Source organism: Erithacus rubecula (genome assembly GCF_903797595.1).
Source record: "Erithacus rubecula genome assembly, chromosome: 1".
NCBI lineage: Eukaryota > Metazoa > Chordata > Aves > Passeriformes > Muscicapidae > Erithacus > Erithacus rubecula.
Genome location: NC_136658.1, coordinates 75830398 through 75854646, shown reverse-complemented (window position 1 = coordinate 75854646; position 24249 = coordinate 75830398). Strand labels below are relative to the sequence as shown.

The following is a 24249-nucleotide window of genomic DNA, read 5'->3' as shown; positions in this document are numbered from 1 at the left end:
GCAAGTTCTGCAGCCATTCCAGAATAATGTAAGAACAGAAGAAGGCAAAGAGATTCTAAAATTTTTTTTTCCCCCAATTAAAACTGAAGAGGAAGAATTGATGATTCAGATGGTTTAGGGAATGAAGCAGATTTAATTAACTCAAAAGTACACAGCTACAATGCTAATGACAGAAAGCTTAAAACAAAAATAAATAGTTAATGAATGTAAGGATGCTACTTTAAGTTCTTTAAATAATCTGATATTATAATTTACTTTGCTATGGCATTCTTTGAAATTTACACAGTAGTCTGGGGTATCTCTAAAGTACAGAACACTAAAGTGATAAAATGTTAAGTGTTTAATTTTTGACCTCTAAATGTGTTACACAAGTTAGAGGCATAGGGATATGGCTGTAAATTTGTATGCAAAACTTAAAGGTTTTTTTAAAGCTTTGATGTAGGCCAGCTAATTTGCATACACGTGAGCTTAATGAAATCCTGCATCACCAAGTTGTGAATTCACATTCAATCAAAAAGTTGTAGATACTGAGTCATTAAGAGATCATGCTTAAATGCCCTTTGATCCTGATTATCTGTGTGAATGATCAGATTCAAAATGCAATCTACCTTTTACTTCAAATACATTGCACTACAAAGCTTTATTAGAAACAATAATCTCATAAAATGTCTTTGAGGGTTGTCTCAAATGCGTGTCAAAGTCTGCCATTTCCCTTTCCTCTGTCACCATGAATCTTCAAAAATAAAGAACAAGGCAAGAAATGAAAATACAAGAACAAAGCGGGATATGTAAGTATGATCTCTCTTTACAGAAGAAGAATGGCATCAGGAAACTGCAGGTGTGTGCAGGTAACCTGCACAATCACTGTGAATGTTGGGAAAAGATCTTCTAATCCCACAACCATTTCCATGTTGTGACACTGTGACAGCTGCATATAATGTCACCTCTTTTTAGATACAAAAGTGAAAGAAGCCCTTTCCCATTGCAGTTCATCTTTTAAGGTTGTATTTGACTTCTTCATGAAGTGTGTTAAGATTATCCAAGACAAGGAATGGAGAGCTATCTTTGCTGGCAGAAAAGTCTCAGGAGGGATAATTTGAAACAGGCTTTTTGATGTCTGTCATAGTATTCCTGTTGGCATTTTAATTTTAGTATAGGGGAATCTTGCAGTCTCTCACAGGGAGAGCTTAATGTTATTTGTTAAGATCACTGATATGAGAGAGATACATATATATATGTGTATGTATATATATGCATGGATATTTAGTTATGGAAATTATAAGTAGATTTTAAAAACTCATTTTTTCTTAGGCCCTTAGGTGAATAGGTATTTATATAAACTGTACTATTAAAACCTGTCTAATTCTGTGAGGTGTGCTTCCATTGTTACTGTTGTCTATTTAGTAACATCTTTTTCCTTGAGTACGAGTCAGCTGGAATATATAATCACTTGTTAATATATCTTTTTTCTTCTAATTCTATTTGTTATTCTTAAAAATTAATATTAGTATGCTTTTACCTGATTGAAATACTAATGAAGCTGGTGATATCTGCTTGAGTTTGTGCACTCTGTTAGCTTAAGTACTTAAACATGCATAAGTTTCACTGTATTAGGAGTTTTAATTTTTTTAGTTATTGTTATACTGGGCTTTCACTAGTTTAGATTGTGCAGAATATAATGGAAATCTTTCAGAAGAATCTATCACCTTCAGTATTTGTTGTCTCAGCCTGTCTATACCCACCACAGTGCTAAGAGCAAAATTCTTGTGGCATATGTAGTATATTGCTCTAGCAGAATAAAACCAAATTCTAGTCAAGCTGAGCTCACTATGCATAGTGGCAAATGAGAAGGCCATATGTTCTGCCTGCCAGATGATTTTCACTGAACTCTCAGTGTCCTTTGGAAATGAGACCTAACTAGACTGGAAGGCCATCTGAAAGGATTTGTGTAATGCTGTGATCTTTTCTTTCAATCTTGCATTAATACCTGTGCAAAGACATGAAGGATTTGTGTGTAACTGTTCTTGGGCAGGAATAAATTTTTTAAAAAAGTAAATCTCGCAGTGGAAATTGTTTGAAATTGTAACTGTAAAAGCCACTAAAGATTTTTTTTTTTTTTTGTCTTCTGGGAAACTTGTAGTAGAAGTATAATTTTAGCAAGTTGCAAGTCTTCACTTTTCTGTAAGATATTACTTACTGTCTTGTACATACAGCATTTATTTTAGAGCAGAGTGGTCTTCAGTTAATTTTCTATCAATATATATGAAGGCTGCTCCATTTTTATTTCATGTTCCCTACAGTTGGGTGTTTTATTGAGTTATTCTTGAAGTCAGTTATTTTTGTCTGGGTTGAGATGATGTGCTTGCAAGGACTGCTGTTAATATTGCTTTGTTGGAATAGAGTGAAAAAGACATGTCAGTAATTTTCCATAGATGAAGAGAACTCCTAGATAACATACACTGTAAAGTTGGTTCAGTTTAATGGCCACTTTAGTCATCCTTTGGCTTTTAATTACTAATACATTGTTTCCTTTTAAACTAATCTTTTTCCCCAGTGGATTAAGAATGCATTTGTGTTTTACTCTTTTGTTAAAAATGTAACAAATTTTACAGTAGCTGTTGAAATATTTAAGTATCACTCAGTCACTTAAGGTAACTTTCACCTTAATGAAAACTTTTCTTTTGTACATAAACTGCTGCTATCAAAATATGTAACATTTTTCAGTCATGCAGTTAATTTCCAAAACAATTTTTAGGAGACTGCTTATGTTGCCATTTAGGAGTGCCTATTATAATTAACTTTTTAAGCTAGTATACTAATCAGCAATATTATACAGTATTGCTTATCTGCAAGGTGTGTGTTTACACATGTATGTGTATTAATATAAAGAAAAATTCTAGCCTAGAAAAGTACAGACTTTTTTCCTTTCATATTCTTATATTTTACATTTTTATAAAAATAATGACTTAAAAGACAATTAAAAATAAAAGCATATGATTTTACCACATTTACATTTAAAAGATCTTGTTCATTTTGTTGCAACTATTCACTTTTGAGGAACAAAAGAGAATTGTGCTGAGTTAATAAGCATGGTTTTTGACATGTCAAAGGAGTAAATGAGAGGAGCTAAATGAAAGGTTACAAATATTCTGTTGATATCATTAGGATTATGTAGCTTCAAAGTATTTTTTCCTATTTTGTTAATACTGAAAATCACTTGCTTTTGTCTTATGTTTTAAAAAATAAAAAAAATTAAATGTAGGAGGGATGAGATTACTTTAGGGACATGATATGAGTGTGAAATCACTCCTACGGATTACTGATGATGCATTTTGAGAACATGGCATACAGTAACTCATGATTGAAGTTAAATAAACTAGCTAACTAAAAAGTGTGTATGCAAAAAGAATCCTCTTGCTTTCATTAGTTGGATATTTGCTTAAATTACTATGGTTACTGGAACTTACAGAATTAATTTAATCAAATATCTGAGTAATAACTAACAATTCCTAACTAGAGAATAATTCTCAGCTGTCAGTAGAATGTTAAATATGAAACCTTTGTATCTTCTACCCTTTCAAGAAAACAATTTAGTATGACTAATACAATTCTGACTGTGTAGAAGAGAAAGTACATCCCAGTGTGAACTGAGCAATAACTTTAAAAGATGTTTTCCTTGATGTTAATCTGAACACCTGAATATGCCAAATCTTCTTCCAGTAAGTAACTCTGCAAGGAGTTTTTTTTAAGGGTTGTCTTTTCCTCAGCAGCACCCTAGAATGTCTATTTTACACCTAATTTTAATAAATAAGCAAATCTGAGAATTCTGCATGCAATAACTCTTGAAGTAATTAGACTGTTTGGAAACTAAAAAGTGTGTGCAAAAAAGTTGCCCTTTTTTTATCATTGATGCACTTTGTTTAGAAGCAGAGTTTTTCAGGTGTCAGTGGAGTTGCCTCTGTAATGTTGCAGGTGAGCATCAGCCAACAAAATAATTTCAAATAAATTAGAAAATCCCAACAGGATTGTTTGATAGACTTCATATCATAGATGTTACCTATTTTTACATATCAAATAGATCTTTTGAAGGATGACTTTTGAAAACAATAATTACAGGAAAACAGGTAATTACTCCCCTGAAGTTAATAATAGTAGCATATTGTGTATTATTAGCACGCTTATTTGTGTGCTCTGTTACTCATAACTGTGGAGTTCTAATAAAAGGTACATGCATAATTAGGTGAAATGAGTTACAGCTAAGCAAGCTCCATTGACTGCTCATGTAACTGTTAAGTAAACACTCACATATTTAGTCATTGATATTTTATCTTTTTGCAGTTTAATGAACTGTCTTTTAGACAGAGCATTATTTTGACTTGTCTTCCTCTTTCAGCTTTTTCATTTCAGTTCTTCATGTGTATATTGTATGTTCCCCAGCCCTATCTCTCTACACTAAGCAAAGATTTTGGGCAAAATATCTGTTCAGTCATGCTTTTACTGTTTTATCTCAAGGATTCCTGTATCTGTATGAAGAGTTAAATGTCTCACCTGATCAGAATATTGTTGGTACTGAAGGCTGCTTTTCTGAAATTGCTGATTTTTTTTGATGACAAATTTGATCGAGAATATCTTCTTGTGTTTCTTTAAGGAATGTCACTGTCAGCAGGATCTTCTCCTCTTCATTCTCCCAAAATAACTCCTCATACATCTCCTGCTCCTCGAAGAAGAAGTCATACTCCTAACCCAGCAAACTATATGGTGCCTACTAGTGCCTCTGCGTCTGTCGCTAACGCTGTCTCTCAGCCTCCATCTACTGGCCAGGTGATCCAGAAGGAAACAGTGGGTGGAACAACATACTTCTACACTGATACAACTCCAGCACCTCTCACAGGAATGGTATGTTGGCTTTCAGTACACAACTATCTGGAGTTTTTAAGTGCTGAATTGGTTGACACTACAGATATTATTTTTAACGCTATAAAGCACTTATTCTGTGTGAAGATTAGGCCTTTTATTTTATTTTAGTTATTCTCCAAAAATCACTGACATATAAAGACATGAGAAATTTTTATCTATTTTTTCATGTACAGCTATGTAGAGCTTTCTGGGGCTTTAACACAACAATAGCAAGAAAGCATTCTGTATGTCTGAGTGGACACATACATAATGAGAAAACATCAAGAAGTCAGTTTTTTTTTAAATAGGTTAAATAGCTCTTCCATTTACACTTATGGGGAAAAGGCAGTTACAAAAGTGTTAAAATAACTATGTATATACATATATAAATTGTTAGAAGTGAATACCACACAAAAAATTGTGACATGTCTGACAACGTATTTGTGACTTGTATATAAGGATTTCATAGTTCTGTAAGAGTGAGAAAACTCTTCATTTATGTTATCCTTAAGGACTTTAAAAAGCTTCTTGAAATACTTTATTTTTAGGTTTTTCCTAACTACCACATCTACCATCCAGCTGCACCTCATGTTGCTTACATGCAGCCAAAAGCAAATGCACCTTCCTTCTTCATGGCAGATGAGCTCAGACAGGTAAGATGGTAAAGTGTTTAAAGGCAAATTGCATATCTTGGCAAAAAATAGGAAATTGCTAATGGTAGAAGAGAAGTAGACACTTGGAATCTGTGCAGTCAGTTTTCCCTGTGGAAAATTTGAAAAATCAAATCTTGTAATAGGTGGTGTACAACAGAGGGTGGGGGTGAGTTACAACATGTATGACTGCAATCTAATTTGCATGCCATAATTTACTATTCAGCTCAATAATATTACTGATGTGGTTTTTTGGTGTGCATGGGTTTATTTCTGTGGCATTATTTTAAGCTGCAGTACTATTCAGTTTTAGCCTCCCACTGAAATGGAAGTGTATGCAGGTGTTAGTTGAAGAGCTCTTCTCAGGGCTCATCATCTCAAGACTGGCTGTGATTATTAATTTCAGCTTTAGGGTAGTAGGTGCCTTTGTCAGTGCCAGCTATAGCAAATGTCTTCTGAAGCACCTTTAAGAATTTAGGTATTTTATCATTCAAATTTTCAAGCTAGTGATCTTCTGACCCTCTCTGCCCTAGACACTTGCATCTATTCTCTATTTTAGTATAGGTACCTAGTACTTCAAAGATGGTGGTTTTTTGGGTTTTTTTTATTATAAAAAATAATAAGCTGAATTATAATGTTCAACACTTAACTTAATTTTTCCTTCAGGAACTCATCAACAGACACTTAATAACTATGGCCCAGATTGATCAGGCTGATATTCCTGGTAAGTGTTTCTCAAAACTCTTAACAATGATCATGTTTTTCTGCCACCGTGCATATTCATCTACATTAAAATCTTGTGGAAAATGCCACCTGTTTTTAATTTTTCATGGAGCTTTAATCACCAGTGCAGGCCACAATTAACCAAATGCAAAGTATTTCAGAAATATGAATTATTCTTTTGTCTTCTGTTGTAATTTTCTTCTATTTTGAAACTCCTAAGTTAGGAATACTTCGGATTGCTGAGAAAGGAAGTCATTGAGGCAGTAAAGCCTTGTGAAGAGTAGTTTTGTATTACTTTGTAGATATTAGGCACTTCTTTAAATGATGCATATATTGTTCAAAGGTTGTATGTAAACCAGAAGACCAGATTGTTTTGAAGTGACTTGGCTGGTGTATCAGAGAAGGCTTTGTACTATTGTCAGGCAAAAGAACCATATAATATTTATTGTGATTTGGCTTTTGGGGAATTTATGTTTTTCAGCTTGATTTAAACAGTTTTTGCTCATAGTATCTTCTCACATGTGTGCATAATGTGGTAATGATGCAGTTAAAAAAATGCAATTTAGTGTTTTAATCCAGATGAAGTGTGAAGGTAATTTCTTAATCTAACTTGTAAACCTTTAGCACTTCTCTCTTCCTATTTTCTAAGCAAGTATATTGAAACATGTAAGACTGATATTTGCTTTCTTTCCTGATGAAAATGGGGTTCCTACTGTGGTATGAAGCCTGCAAGGAAATTGGTGCTTATTACTGAATCAGTGTAGGAAAACCACCAAAGAAATATCATTTGTAAAGGTGAATTTCTAAGGTAAATGAGAAAATGGCAGACGGAACTGTGCATCTCTTCTGTTGATTTCACTTGGTATAACACCTTTCCTGAAGACAATAATTTTAGCTCTGTGGGATCACTTCTAGGAATCTACCAATATATTGCTATTCAAGCAAAAATAGTGATTTTAACTTTACATGCACCTAAAAGATGGTGGAGATAATTTATATATTAGTAAAAGTCATTTTAATTTTCTCTGCTATGCAGTAGCTTTCTCAAAGTCAGCTGAGGCCTGATGTGTTTCTGTGTAAAAACTCCTTTTAGCAGTTCCTGCAGAAGTGGACAGCTACCACAGTCTCTTTCCTTTGGAACCACTGCCACCGCCCAATCGGATACAGAAAACGAGCAACTTTGGGTACATTACATCGTGCTATAAAGCTGTAAATAGTAAAGATGACCTGCCATATTGCCTTCGGAGGATACATGGTGAGGAAAATAGAGTTTCTCAGTAGGACTAGCATTCCTAAGCATACTAATCATATTTTAATGTCTGGTTGCTTCTCAGCAGTTTCAGGTGAAATGTTCAAGTAAAAATTTCTCATTCTAAACGTTATACTTTAAACCATGGGTTTTGTTTTTTCCCTAGGTTTTCGTCTTGTTAACACAAAGTGCATGGTATTGGTTGACATGTGGAAAAAGATCCAGCACTCAAATATCGTAACTTTGCGTGAAGTGTTTACCACTAAAGCTTTTGGAGAACATTGTAAGTTTTTCTTTTTTTTCTTTCCCCCCTACTCCCCCCTGGCTGATGTGTTGATACTGTTTTCAAATGTGCTTGAATTAATAAATATACTGTCTCTATTTTTAAGCTCTAGTGTTTGCATATGATTTTCATGCTGGAGGAGAGACTATGATGAGCAAACACTTCAATGACCCTAGTGCTGATTCCTATTTTACAAAACGGAAATGGGGTAAGGAAAGTAACTACCATATCATACTTTTGTAGACTCTTTCCAATACTTCAGCAGTAAACATCTGGTCACAAATATCTATACATTATTTTTTGGCCAATCAGTTCTGACATACCATAAGCTGATTGATATAATAGAACTCTTCTTTACCTGCTATTTGTAAAAGTTTTTAAAATTATCAAGTAAGTATAAAATTGATGTCAGCATGTAAGGAAATTACAACTCTTTCAAAGAAAAATAAGTTGGAACAAAATTGGGAGCCAAGATCTCTAGTGTCCTTATTGGAGGTCTGTCACCACGTAACACCTAACATGCCATGGTGATGATTCCAAAATTCAAAAGATATGTAATGCCAATTTGATGTTTGCTGTTTAGGAGTCCTACTCTTCTATTTTTTCCTCACTATGTATTATGAGGAATAATTAGACAATATTTTATTTGATGGTTTGAAAATGAAGTACTAGTTAAGGCAAGAAATGGATTGAAAAATCCCTGTACCGTATTTTTTTCAGACACCAACTTCACGTCTTAGGTCTGAATTTTTTTTTAAAATCATGTTTATATATAGCTTCAAGGGAGTCACTAAAACTGCATCAACATTCTTAAATAAAATCCATCACAGGATGGTCTGTGGGTCAGCAAGTAGCCCAGTAGAGCTCATATACTTGTGGCTAAAGCCTCTTCCTCTCCAAAACAGTGTGCTGTCAATCATTCTTTCTGTTAGGACCAATTCATGATCCCTGCAGTCCTACAAACTGCAGTCAGGTGTTTGGAACACAACATGCTGAGAAAGAGAGGTGGTCACTGCTTAATGGAGTCACGGAAACACTTAAGGCAGAAAAATACCCAACAGAGCTTTTTTGAACCAAATTCTTGCTTGATGCAAGACTAGCCCTGAAATTAGATCCAGCACCAGAGATGACCAGAGGACTATGACATGGCCTGGGTTTTTTGGTTTTTTTTAATATTAAAGAAGATCTTCAATAAATATCTTCAGGCTGCCAGCATATGAGGAGAAGCAGAAGCTAAGGCTTTTTTCTTTCTTGTGCTTTTTGAAATTAGAGTTTTTAGCTGTGAATTCAGACTGTTTCAAAGGTTGAGATGTAGAATTTGGCTCTCTTTTACATCAGACTGTGTAGTGTTTTGCTATGTTCAAAGACTTGAAGAAAACTTATATAAATTCAAAAATTTGTGGATACCTTATATACTGCATAATTCTCACTGACTTTGTACTGAGCTGACCAGTGTAAGTGGAGATAGAACTTGATTTCCACCACTGATTTTGGTGGTAATATCTTGGATGGAGGAAACTCTAAGTTGATGTGTCATATCCTTTGGCAAATCAGAGAATGCAATTGCAGATTCAATAAACCTGATGTGAAACTAATTTGGTGAGATAAAACTGGAAGATATACTCCCAGGTTAATGACTGTTACGTGCAGGACTAGACTTCTGAGCGTTCCCTAGTCATGGTTTTCAATTTCCATGTAAATCAGTCCTTGTTATGTTTTTGTAGCTCTCTAGAGAACCATAGAAGAATTATCTCTGTTCTAGGTAAAATAATAAAAGTTACAATAAAATTCTTGGGAACACATTCTTTTGTCACACTGGAAAATAATTAAGTTATGGTCCCATAAAAGGGCAGTCATGTCTCATTAATCTATCAAAGTTCTTTAAAGGAAGATCCAGTAGATAAGACCTTGGAGTTTTCAGTCATGTCCAACAGAGTCTTTTAAAGAAGCTAAGTAGTCATATGGCAGAGAAATTCTCAGTTAGGTTAATGCCTGGTTAGAATATTGGAAACAGAAAAAGTGAACAGTGAGGTTCACTGGTGGGTATCACAAGATGATGTCCTGGGACTTATATTTCTTAACACATGCACTTGTTTGCTCTGAAGATAAATGGTCTGTCATAGTTTACTGGTGATACTCAGTTACTTGGATTGTTAAAAACAAAGGCCAATTGTGATTGATTGCAGAAGGATCTTACAAGACTGGAACTCCTACTGATAATACAGCAGGTGATGTAATGTAAACCAATGTGATCAAAGGAAAAATGTAACTAGCTGTAAACATGAAATAATGGCCTCTGTTGTGACTGTTGCTACTCAGTAATAGGTCTGGGACCACAGTTAAGCAGATTGAAGAAAATACTGTCCTCTTGCTGAATAGTTGTAAATAGGAAAGAGGTTGATATAGTTTATTAAGAAAAGAGCAGTGAAATGGTAGACATTGTATTCAACATGTGTATGCCTGATAGATTCTGTAGCTGTGGTCCTCCTCTGTATTTTGAAGAGTGTAGAAGAGCAGTAAAGGAGTTGAGAAGAGAATGACAGGGATGATCAAAGGTGTGAAACAGCTGGATGATGAACAGCCAAGTGGAATAATGCTTTTTATGCTTTTAAAGATGGCAAGGAGTATAATGGGGTTAAAAGTTACTGGAATATGGTCTGAAAGTATATGGAATAATGAAGAAATTAATAAAAACGTTTATTATTTCTTCCAACCTAAAAATGAGGACTTACCAATGAAACTAGACAGGTAGCAAATTCAAAGATATTTGTGTAAAGATAATTAAGCCATGGAACTTTGACAGATTATTATGCACATTTGCCTAGATTCAAGGGGAGAGTGGGCTTACTCATGGAGGAGAAATATTTGAGGACTGCAAAGACATATTTACTTCTGGGATGCAAATCACTGGAGGCTCATAGAATATTCTACTTGTTTATATTTACACACTTCAGTATTCATGGCAAGCTAATTCTAGTGTATGTGTCTTTGAAACAGGCTCATGGGCTAACTGTACCCTTTATTTGGCCTGCTTCAACTTCCTTTTGTAGGCAGGAATAATCTGGGAAGTTAGAAATAAGACACTAATATCTGTTCAAACTGAAGTGCTACTTAATTAAAATGAGCTGTTGCAACAAAAATTACAGGGGTATGTTGGGAAGATAACTGTCTCCTGACTATGGCACTTACCTGCTCTTTCGTTCTTCTTAGTAGATAAATTAGGGGAAAAGTCACCTGAATTTCCAAATTTTGCTGAATCTTTCTGCATATCTTTGCTTTGGCCTTTCTTTTCTTTCCTTTTTTTGGTAACTGCTGCTTTCTAATTTGGTCCTCAGTAGAAGGAGCAATTTAAGAGAGAAAAATAAGATTGCATACCTATAACTTGATTTCTCAGAATTGCCTGCCTTCACAGATCCTTTCTCCATCCCCTCACAGAGTTTCTTGGCCGTCTGCCTGCCTAGAGGAGACTCCCAAGAGAAGCAGGGGAATGGATGGAAGTTGGGTACTCTGCAGCATGAGGCCCAGATTAGTACAATTGCTTTTAAAGGTTTTAGGAGGCACAACACTGTGAACCTGATCAGTGAACTCAGAGAATTTGATTTCAGGTATGCAACCTTATTTATGTTGAACACTTCAGTTGGCAACATGAGACCTTGATAGTTAAAAGATGAGGATTATGGTTTACATGGCTGTCTTGCATGTCACTGGTGTCAGTATGGTCAGTCTTGGGTGTTTTCTTCTTGACGTGTTATTTACAGACCCTGTTACAGAACTACCTTGGTAGAGATTTGGTGTGGGGGAGAAAAATAGCAGCTTACATTTATTTTTATATTGTAAACTGTCTCTAACTTCTGAATGCAGTAGAATTTGTTGCTTCTGTTCTTTGTTCAATGATACCTCCTCTTCCTTCAGATGGTACTGTGTGGTAATCTAACATTGTTCTGTCATATTTTACTAAATTTGCACATTTTAAAATCAAGAATCTGAATTTTCAGTTAATTGCTTCTCAAAGTGCATTTATTTGAAAAGTTTCTTTTTATTATTGCTTCTTGTATTTCCTCAAAACACTGCTTCATACTCTAAACATTGTCTGTTCTGGAACTTTTTGGTTTTCTTCCACCTTTCTTAAATTTCTTAGCTTCAGATTATAGTACACATTAGTGCATTTATCTCTGTTAATGCAAATAGAACATAATTTCAGCAAATTTACCCAAAAGTGCTGAAATGTTGCTTTTAACAGACCAATAATTGAATTGTAAACCAAATTCTGGTTGTATGTGCTTTTTAAAACTTAACAGTCAGAAAATCCTGGCAAATGAACAGTAACTATTGACAGCTGCCAGAATGGTTTGTCCTGATGACTTTTTGTGGTTGGCAGAGATAAGCATGCCTTTGATATGTCCTTTGATCTGCTTTTAAACATTCTGAGTAATTAAATATTGGCGTGCATGCTGTTAGTAGGAGTTTTCAGCAGCACAGTTGCTGTTTTTCAGCAAACAAATACCTTCTGATGAAGATAAGCATGGTCCAGGAAACTTACTTTGCATTTGATGCATTAATAGTAGTATGTCATGCACAAAAATGGACTTTCACTGCTGACTTGACAGTTTTTGCAGCCCCATGTGCTGAATGTTTTTTCATAAAGCACCCCTTTCATTGAAAAAGAAATAAGTTGTGTGATGACAAGATGAATAGTGTGTGATGAGGAGTAAGAATATATGAATATTGAAAGTCAGCATGATGTTTTTGAAGACAAAATATGTGACTAATAATTATCCTAAAATACCTTTGCCAAAAGCTGCAGCTTCTTCAAAGTGAGTTCAAACTTTCAGTAGCTTTGGAATTTTTACAAAAAATTCTGCTGCACTCTAGTAGTTCAGAGCCTTTCTGTGTATTGAAAACTGGGAAATATAAAACCAAAACCCAAGTTTCCCTGAAGGAGAAATGAAGGCTGTTGCATTTGTCTTGTTTTCAGTACTTTAACTTAGATATACCAAGGAAACACTGAACTATTCACAGTTCTAAACATAAGACTGATTTACAGGCCTGAGAGACTGAGTGTAGTAAACAACTAAATCTTTCACTGTCGTGATTTTTTCTTTTTTTTTTCATAACTGTGTGAGAATTGCAGTTTCTTAGCATGCTTTCTGACAGTGTTCCTGATGGTATTAAACAGACCCTACTGCTGGTGTTCCCAGGTCTTATTTCCCACCCCAAGACTATTCCTGGATTCGTACTTGCTCTGGAGAACAGAATTTAATTTGAATGATTTTTTTTTTTATAGATGCACACCAGTTCTGTCAACAGCATCCCACAGAACTGAAAAATAAGTGTCAGCATTTTTATTTATTTATGTTTATCCCAATTGTGGCAAGGAAAAAGAATGGATAACCTGTGTTTTTTGAAATGACAGGTTTTAAATTTTTCATTTTTTCCATTAGCGTCTGTGTTCTGCATCACAGATGAAATTATTGGGAGAGGTGAATCTGCCATGCAGTAGGTGGGAAGAACAGTCTGAAGTTTTGATTGTTGTAGCCATAGATTCAGCCTGTGGTGAGAAGCGTTTGCAGATCAACAGTGGAATGTCTTAAAAAATTCCCACTTTTGCAAGTAATGCTCTGATCATTTGGGTAATGTTTGCTATTCTTGTGATGCTTTTCCGTGTGTTCAGCACTGTTTGGAAAGCTTTCCAGCTGTGTGTCTCTCCTGAAGAGCAAGCTTTTGGGTCTCATCTCCTTGGGTCCTTGCTCAAGTGCTGTCCTTGGCAGGTCTGATGAGCCTCTTGGGACCTACATTATAGTCAGCATTGCTGCCAACTAAGCTGCTTTTAATTGTGCTTATTTCTAACAGATAGATATGTGAGAGGACATTTCAAAGCTGATTATTCCCATATTTTTTAGCCTAGTGTCTAGTTTAGTGTATGTGAATGTGGGGTGCAGCCAACTGGTGTGAAAGCAGCAGCCTAGATTTGCTCAAGTTAGTTTTTCCAGTATAAAATAATGTCGCTTGAGATTTTCTGATAGATGAGAAGCTGTGTTGAACTCTGGTCTTTCAGGCTATATTGGATATTCTCTTGGTTACATTGCCTTAATTTGAAAATCAAAAGGCAGGTGCTATTAGTAGAAAAATTACTGCCTAGTTTTGGCTCTTTTCTCTCTTTGGGATATTGAAGCAACATTTCTGTTCTGGGCTTACTTTGTACAGATGTAACTGGCTTACAGTATCCATGCACATCCCTGTTAAACTTACTACTCATGTTGCTGTTCAGCAAATACAAAGTGCATTCTACAGTAAGTAGTAAAGAGTCTCAACTAATATAGAAGGTTGTATCTCCTTAGTCATTTTATATTATAATTTTTGTCATGTTGAAGAAGAGAGAATTATGAGGGAATAAGTTAGTTACATGAGACTTCTGGTGTGATGGTTTTTGTGGGAAGTAATTTGCATAATGATTCATCAGGGGGCCAGAAGAAACAAACAGTATCTCACTATATTCAGCTTTCAGTAACTGTGCCAGGCTTATTGCTTTTTGAAGGACTCATCATCTTGATCTTCATAATCTAAACCAAAGCACCTTAAACCTGAAAAGCAAACTGAAATTTCAAAAATGGACGAAAGAAAGCTCAAATGCAAGCTGGAAACATTCCCAGCCCATCACCCCAAAGTCAGTAAAATTTCCAAGTAAAAAATTATCTGTAATATGTTCCACTTTTTTCACTGTGCATATATTTTGTGTGTGTATACATGCAAGCATACATATACTTACTTTGATTAAACACAGAGATGCTGATAGCATCATGTAGGAGAAGGGGTGAAAAACCCCAACCTCAAAAACCAACAAGAACTAAAAACAAAACAACCCAAAAAACCCAAACAAAGAAGACAAACAAGAAAGATGTTTGGAGAAGAGCAGTCCATTAACAGCAAAACCAATCAGATGCTTACATGATTTTACTTAATTCTAATGATATTACTGGTCTCAAAATCAGCAAAATCAGTACTAAGGCAATTTCTTGAAGTGTCTCTTGTGGTTTCTGAAACTGAGATGTACTGTCTTACTTTGGTTATTTTTTTTATTATTTTCTTCTGCTTCGACTTTGTGACAGGCAAACAATACCAGCTTACTCGAATTACACACATCATACTTAAAATAACATTTGTTATCCATATCTTCATTTTTTTCATCTGTGGCTCAGTATTACTCAGGCTATTTGTAACGTAGGACTTGAGTGTGTGTTTGCAAAGACTGAGTTTTACTTTTGAAAGGAGAACTACAAATCCATTTAGAAGGGAAGCAGTGCATTACTTTCATATCACCCATGGAAGAGGGGTCATGCAGTAATGACTTGTCAGGGAGCTGTGTCACAGTAGAGCATCCATGGAGTTGGGTTCAATGATGTTTAGCCACCAAATCTTTGTCTGATTTGCTCATGTAATATGAAATTAGCTTGTTATTTTTTTCTTATTAGATGATAGAAGATGTTTAGTTGGGATGCCTACTTGTAATAATAAATAATAATAAATATTGCAGCTACTGGGGTACATACTGTTTGTTTCAGGATGCTGGTGTTTTTACTTCTGAAGCACCTGCATATTTTGATGTACCAAGTACTTCCAGCAATTTCCAACCAATGCTCATTCTAAACTTCAAAACATCATTTCCCTGATGAGAGTGGAAATAATAATGCCTAATCAATTGTCAACATTTAAAAAAAAAACACAAGTGAAACTAACCAGTGAAGAAAAATATATTTTCAAATTCACCTTTAAAGCAAAATAGATGTGTCTTTCAAGGACTGTTAAGAGTTAAATGAGTATGTGAGTTAATTGTATGATGCAAAATGTTGTGCTTTGCTTTTTGCACAGCAGCCTTCTATTGATGCTTTTGGTTCTAGGTCAGCATGATGGACCTCTGCCACGGCAGCATGCGGGGTTGCTTCCAGAATCCTTGATATGGGCGTATATTGTGCAGCTCAGCTCTGCATTACGGACCATTCACACAGCAGGACTGGCGTGCAGAGTTATGGACCCAACGAAGATTCTGGTAACAGGCAAAACTAGGTAAGGAAAATTCAGTCTCACTGTGCTCTGTGCTCGTGGCAACTGTGCACCTGATACATAAATAGCTGCTAAGTTCTCTCAGCTGGCATGAGGCAGTGTGCTAAAGCTTGTAACTTTGGTTTCTTAAAGGTCTTTAAAAACATATTTTGGGAAGGCTTGCACATTATCCTCAAACTACAAATCAGACCCACTGCTGTCAGTTTAGAAATTTGTTGATGTATGTGTAAACTGAATACTGTCTGTACATTTTATCAAATAGTAAAATCGGTCTTTTCTGATGCATAGTAATTTGCTAAGAACTGATGCCTTTCATCATGTCAAACAATTATGAATGCTAGAGGAAAAATTGAGTAGCCAATAAAGTTTAATGGCAATTTTTCCTTTTTTCTTCTTGTTCTTAAAGGTTACGAGTTAATTGTGTCGGAGTCTTTGATGTTTTGACATTTGACAACAGTCAAAATAATCCACTGGCATTAATGGCTCAGTTTCAGGTAAGACAACGCTGCCAGTTAGATTGGTGGCTTGGCAAAGGGATTATTGCAAACCAGTGTGATTCCTTTTGGAAGACAAGTACTTTAATTAGACTGTAGTCCAGTGTATGTATCTCTAAATGACTGTATTTTATCATTTTGATCTTGGTTCTCCCATACACTATTCAAATTTGCTTGTAATTTATAAATGTGAATTCTCACTTTGATATGTTCTGCTTCTAAAATTTCAGCAAGCTCACCAAACAAACTGTAATATTTAACAATCTTAAATCAGAAATTACTGGAAATGGAAATTTCTAATTGAAGGAGAAGAAAAATCTTACATTTAGTGTTAGAGATAAAAAATAATGATGCAATAATAGTTTTTGCTCTGTCTTTTGTGATTTTAACATAAAGAAGTGTTGTATGCCTGTTGAGAGGAGTAAGATCTTTCAGTTGACTGCATTTAGGCCCTCTCGTCGTACCTAAAAGATTCTAGTGTATCTTTATTTTGGGCTCCTAGTTTTTCCGTGCTCTCCTGGTGTTCTCTGAAGCGTGGACTCTGCATAATTCCTGAATTAAGAAGAACCCCTTTAGACTTAACAAAAACTGTTCCACAGTCATCTGGAGCATCACTGTGTACAGGAGTGCCTCTTTCCCTAACTTCCCCTCAGGGTAAAGTACATTACTTCAGCAGTCATCACATACCCTGTCTGTACTGGGAGTGAAAGACTACAGTAGGGAGTTATAATTTATTTTCATTAATTTACCTTATTCACTGTGAGAACTGCATATTCAGAGTCTTCAAGTAATAACTGAAATGTTTGAACTTTGTCCAGCAGAAGCTAGCTTGTTGGAGACCATGTCCTAGAAAATAACTTTTTTTTTTTTTTTTTTTTTTTTTTTTTTATGATAGAGTGAAGCAGTTTTCAGTGTACTTTGAGGAGTACACCAAAGGATTTCATGCTCCCACACACACACACACACACATTCTCATATCAGTGGGCTTTTGATAATAATTTAGTGAAAAACAGTTGAGAGAAGATGAAAATACATGTAAGTAAGGGATTCCATGACTAAAAGTATAATTAGAGGGTTTTTTTTAAAAATCTAAGTACTTCTCTATTTTAATTTCAGCTTTGAAAGGGATCCTCCTGAGATATTATGACATTTATGTAAAGAAAAACATTTAAAATACTTGGAGATACAAATCTAAAAATACTTGCAGGTACACAAGTCTGTCAAAAGCACTTACCACCGTAGCAGCTGATGATAATGCCTAGTTTTGTTTAGGGGGAATGGCTTTTCATGTTTTATTTGTTGTTAATATTCCAATTGTTTAGGTTGCACTGCTAAACCAGGAAAGAAGTACTCCTAAATACTTAGTTTGGAAGATATAAACTGCAGTTAGTAAATACAGTATAGCATTTTCTTTTGTCACTTTTTCTATAAGAGCTTTCACTACCCATTTTCTTCCTTCAGAGGTGCAAGACTGAGTTCCTTCCTTGAAACTTAGAAGTGATTTCTCATGCTCTACCTTTATTTTCCCTAGCCAGGTAGAATTACAAAATAACAGCTGCTGCTTATCCTTTTTTTCCTTTTGATCTGTGACCCAGTTCCTGAATTCCTCTGGGACTCCTGTGACTGTTTTAAATGTAGGTTATCTCTTGGTTTACTGCCCAGCTAATATGCATTTCCTTGTTGTTGTCTTCAGTGAGGAAAGGTATGTTTATTAGGGTTTGCCATTTTCTGGCTATTTTCCATGGTTAATATAGAGAGAGATTTTGCCCAAAACAGTGAGGGGCTATGTAAAAGGAATACAGTTGTTCTTTACAGTCTGTTTTAAACACATTCATCTCTGTGATCATTTAAGTTTTACATGAAGACAACAATAAGGGAAGCTAAAAAGAAGTAAATAATATATGAATGGCCATTGCATTAAAAACCAGGGATTAAACTTGTATAAACTGGAGCACATGACCTCCTGCCCCCCACCTTCAGTCCATAAGTCTTGTGTCAGTCAATTGCAATGTACAGATAGGAAAACTAAATGGTGGTACAGGAAACAGTAAAAATGTTTAATAAATATTTCTGTATTTGGTATAAAATATTAGTTCTCCCCTTTACAAAAATAAGAGAACATAAGTTTTACTGTTTTAACAAGGACTATAAGGTTACTTTTGCTTAAAGTAAATATTTTCAATTTAGCAAACCAAAGTAATTTTCTCATGCACCTCCCCAAATTTAAAGAAACTAATTTGAAGAGGCAAGTACTAATATTGACTCTAAACAAAACCACCAAAATGTAGGAACTTGGAGGTACTTCTAAGGACAGTTCCATAACTTATCCTTTTAAGTGAATCCATAACTGGAGTATGAATGAGCTGATACTGATTCAAGCATAGCAGTGTATCAGGATAAACAAAATAATAGAAAAAGTAATGTTGGTTTCAAAGTATTTCTGGAAAATGGATCCTGTGGAAAAAAAAAAGCTTACATGTCTGGCCAGTAAAATAAAATGTATAAAATGTTGAGGTATCTCTAGGGCATTTGGCATAGTGGCATATACCTATTTAAGATTTAAAAAAACTTAGGAAAGGGTACCTATGCAATTAACTTATTCACTTGACATGCTAGAAATTGACTTTGGTAACAGAGAGATGTTAATGAGGGGGGCTCATTAGCAAAGCTTTCAGGAGATAAAAAGTTAAGTTGGTACAGGTTACAGTTATTAATTGAATTACTAATTAAATGGGTTTTAATTGCATGCAAGGTGCATTTTTGAACAAAAGGCTGCCTATGCTTAGAAGGTCTAAAGCTTTTCCTTGAAGTTAGGAATCAACCTAATATGACTTCACAGTCACTGTTGGCAGTTACCATAGCAGAAAATTTGTGTCAGATCTGTAGCTAAAGGAACTTATGTGGTTCATAGGAGCATGCAAACACAATAGGGAGTATAAACAAGGAAATGATTGTACCTAATATTGATCTATACCTTGCACTAGCAAGGCTACTGCAGGAATGCAGCATATATTTCTGGTGTTGCTGCTGCAAGGATTTCTAGTAGTTCTTGTGTGCCTTCTTTAGCCTTTCTTTGCCTAGGAGCAGAAAGAGCTGAATCTGGTATTTTCAGAGGATAGGTAAGGACTTAATAGGCATTGCTTCCCTACAGGAAGAATGGTGTAACCCAGCTTCTGGGAAGTCATTTACCATGTCTAAATAGATATAGAGTTGGTCAGGGGATGGTAGTTTAGTTGCTTCTAAAACAGTAATCTGACTCTCAGAAATTCTCAACTTTATGGGATCTTTCCAGCTTGTAATATTCTCATTCTCCAGTCATACAGGAAAATATTGCCTTTGTGCTGTTGTAAAACATTGGGTATTGTGATAACATTTTCTTTCAGGGTTTCAGCTAACAGTGAATAGTGAAATGCCTCCAGAGAGCAGTTCAACTGACTCAAAATCTGAATTGTCTTACAGAGTTACAGCTGTACCTTAAATTGATCGGTCTCTTGGCTGAATGCTTGAAGTTCCTATAATAACTGGGATGAATCCAAACCACTTTTGTGTCTAAAATAAGCTAATCATTGGCTGCAATTTGAAAACTGTGTATTTGGAGCTGCATTGATGTGTGGTATCCTCTCTGCCAGTACTTCTGGTAGATGTAATTTGCAAAACAAACAAAAATTTAAGATTGCAAGTCAAGTGCTCAAAGCCCTACAAAGCTTGAATTTAATGTTTCCCATCTGATGTTAAATGTAAGACTTCCTCAACCATTTCAAAAATCTGATGCAATCTGTATTATGAAGGTACCTGTGCAAAGGAAGACAGCATTTTCATAGGGTCCTGCCTGAAGTAATATATTTTCAGTATCTCAGGGTTGTGCGATAGAAAATTTATGCAGGATAAATTGTTATGAAAGACTAAAATTTGAAATTTACCAAGTGTAAAGTAGAGAACTGCAGAATAAGTACGACTGTGGTTAATACAAATGCATCTTTCTTCCAAGTCTTTCTGGAGAAAATAAAATCATAATGAAAACACCATTGTCTCAGGTGACAAACATTTCTAGATACTGCACAAGCAAAAATCCTCTGTTTCAAACCATAGCAGTGTTCCCTGCTGTTGAAATTGGCTACTTGGTAGTGGAAGCAAGTTCACACCAAAAAGGGGGCTTATTGCTCTGATTAACTTCTCTTTACTAAAGGAAAAAGGAATGCTGATACTCAAATTCCCTGTTGCTTAGGAAATTGTTTAGCAAATGCCAGTCCCACCTCCTTATCAACCACTTTGTCCTTAGTTCTGTTTCATTTTCCACATCCTGTTTCTGTCTTCATTAGCTACAAGAATAATACACTTTTTAAATTCTGACATACTATGTATCCATTTTCAAATTGTGCTGCTTAATCATACTTAATATACGAACACCAGGGACATTCAGAGATCTGGAAAGGTTTAATGTTTTTCCTTGTCCCTCAGCACATGGGAGATGTGGCTTCAGGGAAGGGCTCTGCTCAGCTACTGCAGCCAGAGGCAACGAGTGTGGTTATGCCTCTGGGTGGAAGAGTTGTGAGAGGCTGTGGCATGTTCACCATCACTGCACTTTTCTAAAGCTGCCAAATTCTAACAAGAACTTTTAATGCTGCCAGATTTTTTATTTCTTACAGAAATGACAGAAGGTGTATTCCTTGTATGACTACATTATCTGCTAAATGGCTTGGCCTTGCTCTAGGCTAAGTGGCTAATTACTAAGCTAATCACTAAATAGCTTTTATCGTTTTACTTTTGCAAAAATATCTTATATTCTCAAAAAAAAAAAAACCCTGGCCCTCAGGAGAATTCTAATTTTGTATTTCTAGCTGGCTGTTAAATTCAATCTGAGGCACGTATCCAGCATGGAAAGCTGCAGGTGTTTTTAAGTTTGGCCAGGTTGTGTACAACTGAAACCCTTACCATGGAAAGAATCTGCTCAACTTTTCCTATGAATGTCATTATTAGCTACTAAATTAGGCTCTTACTTTTAGCAGTGGGCTTTAAAATCTGTTGCAGCATTTCAAAATAATTTCTCATGGCTGGCTATTAATACTGGCAGAATTTTCTGTTACAGCAAAGCAGTCTGTGTCCAGCATTCATCTTTTAAGAGCAGTGTGCTTTTAACAGAAGTGTTCAGTTTGTCAGCCATACAGGCTTGTCTAGTTATTTTGCACAGTTCAGATCTTTTCAAGCTGTCCATCAGAGGTGAAAATATTTGAGCAATTTGTTACCATGGTAATATTATGTCCTAGAACATGGTGTGGATCCCAGTATGGAATTCACAGTGGATGGCCAGATTGAAAAAATATGAATGCAGAAAATGCTGGTTTCAGTTTAACAAATAATCCTTTTATTTCTACATCTCATATTGAGAAGACTTGCCCTTTTTGTCACCAACTCCTTGACTTGTCAGGCTTGAGCAGGTGGGTGGTTCAGAGAACCTCATTACAGAGCTTCTACTCACTGCACAGTTCTTTGGTACTGTCCTTAAACTAAAAATAGGTAAATTTTAATCATTCAAAGATAAATATAGTACTTAAAAATTGCTAGGTGTCAGGATAGATTTTCCTCAGTATATTTTAACTACTCTAACTTCAATATGGTTATTCAACTATGATTTGAGTAGTACTTACTTTAGTTACTCAAATTCTTCTAAAGTTATTGAAGAACTGTCTCTCTTTAACACCATCTAGTACCATAGGTAGTATTTATTTATACTAAGAATTTTACCTGTGTGTGTTTTCCCTATTAGCAAGCAGATCTGATCTCCCTGGGGAAAGTTGTGTTGGCTTTGGCTTGCAATTCTTTATCAGGAATTCAGAGAGAGAATTTGCAGAAAGCAATGGAACTGGTGACAATCAACTATTCCTCTGATCTGAAGAATCTGATTTTGTAAGTTTGTTTAATAAATCTTTTAAAGGAAATTGCAACACTTTTTACATATACAAATGTAAACATTCAATGATATTTTTAAATGCAAGCAAGATTACAGATAAATGTTCTGTTGTTGAGTTGTCTGTGTAGTTGGTGCACTGTTAAACATTGATAAAAATTTTTTATAATGCTGGTAAAGCTCGTAGTAAGAATTAGGAATGTAGACAAAAGCATTTTAGGTTGTCTTCAATACTGGGCTTTATTGTGTGCTCTCTACAATAACAGTATGCTAGTCTTATCTTACAGTTTCAGAAGGTTCTGAGAAAAAGGCACTTTTTGTCCAAAAAGTTGAGTGCTAGTTTTTTATCTGGCTGCATATTCTTTTTGTGTCATTTCAGTATAGTCAGCCTTTTCCCCTTTGCTGCCTGAGTGGGAAAAGTAGAAGTCTTTTCTGCTTTCCTTATTTGAAAAAACAATTTTCATTACAGTTTGAATCTTCATCCTTCTCTCTTTTTGTATATGTTCTTGCTGTTTGAGTGAAGTGAGCTGTACAGTTTTGTGGAATTATACTCCTGTCTTGTTTAAATAACTGACTTGATATATACATGCAAATTAACTGTGTTTACTCTGATGTTATCTTCTTTTTAGAAACATAACAATTGCGAACTCTGGGCTCAAAATACAAAAAGTCAAATAGCTATAAAGTCATAATGGAATATAATGTCTTGCATTTGCAGAAAGTGATCTTGTGATGATTGGGTTATTTTGGCAGGTATTTGCTGACTGACCAAAACAGGCTTCGCAGTGTAAACGATATCATGCCTATGATTGGTGCACGATTCTATACTCAGTTGGATGCTGCTCAGATGCGAAATGATGTTATAGAAGAAGACCTAGCAAAGGTAAGTGATGTAGTAATTCCTGCAGAAAGACCTTTAGCCAGTATTCTTATAGCTGTACCTTCAAAGGGAATGCTTTCTACTGGTTTCTATTGGCTTTTTTCCTTAGGTTAATAAACAAACAGAAGTAATCTGCCTGAAGGCTTGACTGCTCTAAGCTCAGGCTTTAGAAAGCCCAAAGCTTCAAGAATGCCTAGTTTTAAGATGTTCTCAGCTGGGTTTTAACTGAAGTAGCATATTCATTTCCAACTGGTAATCTTGGGGAAATGATGTTCTTTCCAGCATGGTTAAAAATAGCATCCTGAGAAAAGAAGGCCATGTATGTAATGTATCATGACATACATCATGTAGATCATGTAATGTGTGCTACAGGTTATACAGCAGTGTATATACAGCCCTTTACATTTGTAGGTTTGGATTTTGGTGTCCCTTTTCTCATGTGTTTTCCTTTCTGAATGAATTCTAATTCATGGAGATACTGTGTTCAGCTTTCCTGAAGTGTGCACTCTTGCTGTGGGGGTTTGTGGTGTTCAGTCAAGATATCAAATGCTAACTATAAAGGAAATATGTAATGTATATCAAGTCAGGGTGTATTTGTTCAACAGGAAGGAGTGTCTCTTAGTCAGAAGCGATTTACAGCAGGATTTCTGTCTCAATACTGAGATATATTGCAGAATGCTTTAGTGGGCTTGAAAATGTATGGGATAGGGTATTACACAAGGATTTAATCAAGTCCTGTGATTCCATTCTGTTATAACCCTCACTGAGAGCTTTTTAAGAGACAATAGGCAAGTCTTTAGGATTCTGATGGACTCAGTTCCCTTGATTCCTCCAGTATTGACCTGTTGGAGAACAATTTCCCCTCCTTGATGAAAGATGCTGAAATCTCTCAGAAGCAAGGAGCTGTAGAAGAGCCAGGTAGTCTCTGTGTACATCTAGATGCTGTGTGCCCACTTTTCAGAATCAACTAATCCTTCTCCAGAGGTGTTCAAAATCATTTGTGCTTAAGGTGGCCTATGAGCCTGCACAAAGCTGGACAGATGGATTCTTTCCCATAGCAAAGATGGAGATTTCCCTGTGATCAGCGTTAAGATTTCTGTATTTTTGGTCA

The 24249-nt window shown here is 35.5% G+C and overlaps 1 protein-coding gene across 6 annotated transcripts in view; it reads left to right on the top strand.

Annotated features, from left to right (window-relative positions):
- PAN3 (poly(A) specific ribonuclease subunit PAN3) overlaps positions 1-24249 on the top strand; it is a 79015-nt gene that overhangs the window by 46185 nt on the left and 8581 nt on the right. For 5 of the 6 annotated variants that reach the window (XR_013773324.1, XM_079298357.1, XM_079298355.1 and 2 more), the window contains 10 exons: positions 4649-4896; positions 5445-5549; positions 6213-6270; positions 7363-7524; positions 7685-7801; positions 7908-8009; positions 15697-15862; positions 16266-16353; positions 22118-22257; positions 23012-23141. Coding sequence is in view for 5 of the 6 variants with exons in the window: in XM_079298357.1 (XP_079154483.1) it covers positions 4649-4896; positions 5445-5549; positions 6213-6270; positions 7363-7524; positions 7685-7801; positions 7908-8009; positions 15697-15862; positions 16266-16353; positions 22118-22257; positions 23012-23141 (1316 nt within the window). In the remaining variant the exon portion in view is untranslated. The remainder of the gene's footprint in view (positions 1-4648; positions 4897-5444; positions 5550-6212; positions 6271-7362; positions 7525-7684; positions 7802-7907; positions 8010-15696; positions 15863-16265; positions 16354-22117; positions 22258-23011; positions 23142-24249) is intronic. The other variant, XM_079298356.1, reaches the window with a different exon arrangement.